Below are 6,000 nucleotides of genomic sequence, written 5' to 3'. Positions count from 1 at the left end.
AAGAAAGGGGCCAACCCCACCTCTCATCTCACCCACAATACTCTCAAGTACATTTTCAGTGCACATTTTGTATAAAATGCACTTTTATGCATATTACATATATTTATATAGATCTTTATATTCACACCTTCATCTTTTTAGCCAAAGATTTCACCCATTCGAGCTGCACATCACAGTTTGTGCATTGCCCACGATGCCTTGAATAAGACAAAGATGAGAACAAGGACAATCTCTGCTCCCGGGGAGTTATGCCTCCAGGTCATGAACCCATTGATCCCACCTGCCTGGTTTATTTTCTTAAGGCTTAAGAGAGCTGGCTCATAGGAAGGGTGGGGGCACGGGGCTTGTGGCTCCTCACACCACCCACGCTGGCAGGAAATACCCTGCCTGTACGTGGGGCTCAGCTGCTCTCAGATATTTTTCCCTACACACCCCCAGAGACAGAAGATATTTATATACTATACACCTATAAAAATACACCGCAATAATATAGGAAAATATGTAAATATAGAAATAGCACAATATATTAAAATATTTACGTAGTATAGCTAAATATATAATGTATAAATATATAATAAATCAATATATTGTACACATATGCATACAACAAAAAGTTGGAAATCTGAAATGACAGAGCCAGGGAAAAGGTCAATATCCAGGTGCAATCAAAGAAAGGAACCATGCTGGAAGTGTGCACAGCACAGAGAGCCAAGGGTTGCCCAAGTCTTGGCCTGTTCCACAACCTGCCATCAAGATCCCAACAACCCAGGGACCAAACAGCTTCCTTGTGCTTCCTCAGCAGCTCCAGGACAAGGCACCTCCACAACATGCCTGCTTTGTGGTGTCTCTTCAGCTGGCTAAATCCTCTTTCCAGGAGTGTTATTCTCTTTGCTTTACCTTCAAAACCCATCAGAAAATGTGAGTGGCTGCCAGGACAGGAAGTGCAGCTGCAGGGTGGGGTTGGTGGTTCCCTGGGAGGGTGGCATGATGGCTGTAGTGCTTACAACCCATATGTTTACCTGGGTGAACCTGGACCACCAGAAAAGGACAATTTTTAACTTCTCAGCTGGACTTGCTCCAAGAACCTGCTAAGGATAATTTAAAGCCAACTATTGATTGAGCCCAGAATTGCATACCTTCCCTCCCCTTACCAATTCCTGCCCAGGTGGATCAACCACCACTGGTCCCAACACCTCTTGCCAATAGGCTGATACTGGATTCCACCTCAGAACTGCATGCACCAAGAGCTAAATGTTTAATTGCCACTGAGGGAAAACTCCCACCCCAGAGCTCCCAATAAAGGCTCTTGTTATTTTTCACTGTATTTCATCTGTGCATGTGTTGAAAAGTTTTAATCATGTACCTATGTATAGTTCTGCACCAGCAATTTCCAGTGCCAGCCAGAAGGAAAACACAGCACCCTGGGTAACAGAAATCACTCTGGAGCCAAGTAAACAAAATGACGGTCTTATAAACCAGAAGCATTTGTCCCATTAAGGATTCAATTTGTAGACAGAATAACAAGAGATGAGTTATTTGGAAGGGTAGACTTTAAGGACATGGGTAATGTAACAGTGACAGAAACGCTGTGACTGCAAGACCTTGGCTCAGGAGTGACTCAGCACAGCAGCTGCTTCCTGGAAAATTAATACTTCAGCCTTCCCAAAATGCCTGCAAAGCCTTTGAGAGTTTGCAAAAACCAAGCCTGGAAGCCCCCTCAGCCATCTGATCTGTCACTGCTATGGGGATTAGCACAGGTTCCCCCACTCCAGCACAGGGTGGGGACATGCAGGGAGCTCCAGCAGCGACTGTGGGGACTCAAGGCAGTGCTACCAACAGAAAGCAACCACGTTTTGGTTTCAAATTTACCTCCCCACACCCCTCAAACTCCAAAATCCCCCTCATCACCACAGACACCCCAAGCACACCCCTACCCCAACCCAGGTGTCCCCGAGCAGGGGCAGCATTTAAGGAGGTTAACACAGAATCATGTCAAGTAACAAACACCTAGTTTATTAATAAATTAGTACACCGGAAGGCAATTTTTCAATTCATTCCCCTCTTCCCCCCCTCCCACCCCTTCCCACGGGGCAGCTCATGCCACCCCCATACCATTATTTTTTCAAATTGAGCGTAGTACAGACTGTTCGTTATGGGAGCATAATAATTGCAAATATAATCAGACAGACTTCTTACGATGCAGCTTTTTGTCCCCCACACCCCCCACCCCCGACCTCTTTTAATAAAAAGTGAAGTGTGATTTGAAGAGACTATTGAGACCACATAAGGTCTTTGGAGAACTTATCGGCCACGTCTGTATAAAAAACAAGAGACACGAGTGTAAAAGCATAGCTTGGTTTAAGTCTTACAGCACGAGGAGAGCGGCACCACCGGCGGCCTTCGCCTCCCCACGTCCAGCACCGGCTCCCTTTGGAGCCCCACCATCCCACACGTGGCAAGGCAGGATAACTCCTTACATTCGACTGGAGGCAAAGGATCTTTCCACTGCCTCCAAGGTTGGTGGGGCTTGACCCTTTTCTTTGTGGTTTAAGCGCTTCTGCTGTAGCGTATTAGGAGCGCGATGCGTTGTCCAGGTGAAAACCATACAATAAATAACCGTGCTAGTAAAATCTCAGCAATGGATATGAGCCAAACAAGAGTACATTAAAAAAAAGAAGTCAGCTCGGGTGGGAAGCTTAGCTGCATTAAGAGACAGTAACCAGCAATAATTGGGGTGGGATTTTTGCGTGATTTTGCCATTTACTGCCCCAAGGCAAAGGGAGGTGGTGGGAGACGGTCACTCCGAGCGACAGCTTTGACAGCAGAAGGGGGTTACAGAGCAATCCCCAGTTTGATGTGTTAGATTACACCAGATGTGTGGTGTTTTAGTTCATTAACTGCGGGTTTGGATTTTTTTGTTTGTTTTCTTTTTTTTTTTTTTAAAGTGCATCGGCTGATCTGATTGGAATGAGAACAGAGAGAAGAGAGGCTCGGGGAGGGGGCAGAGGGTGCAAAGACTTGGAGTGAGCGATAGTTACGGTGGAGGGGTGCAAGGCTGGCAAACTGCACCCCCTCCAAAAACCAAGGACACCTCAACGAAAATACTGGCCGTATATTCTACAACAAATCCCGCCTGCGTATTGTTGGTCATCTTAACAAGTGCCAAGCTAGCTCTAGCAGATATTCGGAGAGCGTGCGGTGACCCAGTGCCTACAGTAAATCGGGAAGGTGGCTATAGACAGAGTCCAGGAGGGTCTGGCTGGCTTCCTGGCTCTTGACTCCAGCGATCTCAAATAGCCTGTCCAGCTTGTCTTCGGCCTGTGGGATCTCCTCGATCACGTGGAGCTCCTCGGGGTTGAGGATGTGCAGCATGTCGTCAAAGATGGGCTGCAGGTCGCACGGGTCCAAGCGCACCTGGCGCAGGACGGTGTCCTTCTTTTCTGTAGGAGAAGAGAGGATTGTCAAGAAACTCCTCAAGAAATCTCTGCTAACCAGGCCTTGTTCTCAGTCCATTCCCTGATGCCACCTCTGGAGAGGGGCATGCCACAAGAACTGAGGGAAAAGGTGGAGGGTGACAAGTGATGGGGAGAGAGAGAAGATGCAGAAAGCTGCCAAGGCACCAGCCAGGATCCTGGAAGAGCAAACACAGCATTTGTAAATGCTGAATGGCCAGTTTGGAAAAGCGAGGGCAGGAGGCAAGCCAAAAAAGCTAAATTCTGCTCTTTTAAGTTGTTTTCGTTGGGTCAGCTTTATTTTCACACTCAAGTATAAATTAGGTAGATTGACTGAGCTCAGTGGTTCACCTTCATCAGAAGTTAAAAGACAATTAAATGCAGCAAGTTAAATGCAGTAAATTAAAGCCCCCAAAACAAAGGAGGGTGACTTATGGTACTTTATGTCTGCAGCAAAGGGGATCAAGAGTGAGAAAAAATTTTAAAAAACCCAAAACAAAAATTATTCTGGAAATTACATTCTCTGGTTTCATCTCATGCAGAAATGCACAGGCCAACGCAAGAGCCAAAAGTCAAGAGAAATATCCCCCCAAACAGCCAGGGATGCTACAACTTCACTGGCAGAACTTCAAAGAGTTAAAAGCCTTTAAAGATGATTTTCTGTCTCAAATCTTTATCATCTTCGCTAACAGGATATTCTGGTAGGGAATGAGGATGTGATAAGCATATCCTGGAGAGCCAGTTTTCCCAGTTATTTACATTAATGATATCGTGCACTGGGCAGCTCTACCACGTGAGCTGACCCCATGGGACATGCCATGGTGTCCCTTCTGTCCTCCCACTCTGCCCTGGGCTGGCTTTGGTACCTTTGGTAATAAAAGAGCCTGTCCGGCTGAGCGCGGAGGAGCCGCTGGAGGTGGAGTCGCAGCGCAGGAGAGGCTCGGCTTCGTCCACAAAGAAGCATTTCTTCTCGGAAGGGGACGGCTCCACGGTGAGCACGGCTGCCTCGGGGGGCTTGGGGCTGGGCGTGGGCGCCGGGCTCACCGGGCTGGGGCTCACCGGCAGCGCCAGCTTGTCACCTTCCAGCTGTGGGGGAGGAAAGAGAGGGAGAATTAACTGGGGGGACACTAGGCAACGGGTAACACCTGAACCCAACCTGCATCCGGATTTCAAAACATTCCAGCCCACCCACAGCAAGGGGTGACCTGTTCTGCTGGCCCACAACAGGCACAGGAGATGACCCAGCGTGGACATCAGCACTGGCAGGAGCAGTAACACAACCCACTCCCTTGGGACACCCGGTAAGAGCAACCACTGCACCAGGATGGCACGGGCAACCTCAGCACAGCATTTTAGCTGTGTTTTCCTTCTCATTCAGTTTATTAAAACTTCATGCACAGCTCTTGGGGGTAAGAAGTGATGATGCCCAAAACCTGCTCCACACTTACTGTTTGCTAGAAGCAAAGCACAGCCTGGCTCCACAGCTCCAACCAGTGCCAAGGCATCAGGGCGAGGGCTGTGAGACCCTTCAGTGATCTCCAGTGCAGAACATAGCTCTGACCAGCCCTACTGACCAGCTCCACATCAAATTAATGATTTGTTTGCCCCATCTCACCCTTGCTCCCGTGAACATCCCATTAAAGCCTGATGGAAAAGTCCATCCCACCAGACTCCAAGTTCAGAGCAAGGAAGGACAGGCAGGAGCTGGCACTGACCACAGTGTTACCCAAGTGCCTTTGCTTTTTCCTGTCCTGATGTGAGCCAAGGGCAAAGGTTCAGCTCCACAGATCTGAAGACATCAGGAACAGCAAGCACTGCTGGGAAGCACTGCACTGGAAAGCAGCACCATTTGACAAGTGACAGGTGACAAAGTGACAGGACAAGATGAAATGGCCTCAAGTTGTGCCAGGGGAGGTTTAGATTGGATATTAGGAAAAATTTATTCACTAGAAGAGTGGTCAGGAATTATAAGTGGTAAAATCATCATCCCTGGAGGCATTAAAAAAAATGTGTTGATGTGGCAGTTGGGGACATGGTTTAGTGGTGGACTTGGCAGCGTTGGATTAAGGACTGGACTCTATGATCTTAAATGTTATTTCCAACCTTAACAATGCTACAATTCTATGAATTTGAGTGCTGGTGTGAACCTGCTTCCTAATTTGACTGTACTCTGCATGTTTCTTCTTGGAACTCCTTCCTACCTCCAAGACAGCAGCCAACATTATCTACCCTCCTCCGCCTCTCAACATCCTCTCAGGGTGCAAATCTCAAGCAGAGCATTTCTAGTTCCCAGTCCCTGCAGGGATGAGATGCCTGGGCCAGCATCCTCGCATCCCTGGCTGGCAGCTTGGGCACTTCTGCAGCTCACCAGGTCCCTCTAAACAGGTTATTTTAAGGTCTACCCAGTATTTAACCTTTTCCCCCAACCCTGAATCCCTGCTTGACCTGCCAGGGAAAAGAATTGCAAGCCCTGTCCCCATGCAATTCCCTCTCCCAACAGCATTGCACAACTCTGTTTTCTCCCACAGTGGGAAGGTCAGGCTATTGC

At 48.0% G+C, this 6,000-nt stretch overlaps 1 protein-coding gene across 4 annotated transcripts in view; it reads right to left on the bottom strand.

Moving 5' to 3' along the window:
• Positions 1-1,992: 1,992 nt before the first annotated feature.
• The window catches only part of TNFRSF21 (TNF receptor superfamily member 21), a 34,898-nt gene continuing 30,890 nt past the window's right edge, over positions 1,993-6,000 (bottom strand). For all 4 annotated transcript variants that reach the window (XM_088162495.1, XM_014872949.2, XM_088162496.1 and 1 more), the window contains exons 6-7: positions 4,319-4,538; positions 1,993-3,440 (exon numbers count right to left, since the gene is read on the bottom strand). In XM_088162495.1, the coding sequence (XP_088018621.1) occupies positions 3,211-3,440; positions 4,319-4,538 (450 nt within the window). In that variant the 3' untranslated portion in view covers positions 1,993-3,210. The remainder of the gene's footprint in view (positions 3,441-4,318; positions 4,539-6,000) is intronic.

This window comes from Sturnus vulgaris, chromosome 3 (genome assembly GCF_052056855.1).
Source record: "Sturnus vulgaris isolate bStuVul1 chromosome 3, bStuVul1.hap1, whole genome shotgun sequence".
NCBI lineage: Eukaryota > Metazoa > Chordata > Aves > Passeriformes > Sturnidae > Sturnus > Sturnus vulgaris.
Note: the sequence above shows the minus strand (reverse complement) of the source record. Positions and strands in the feature narration are given on the sequence as shown.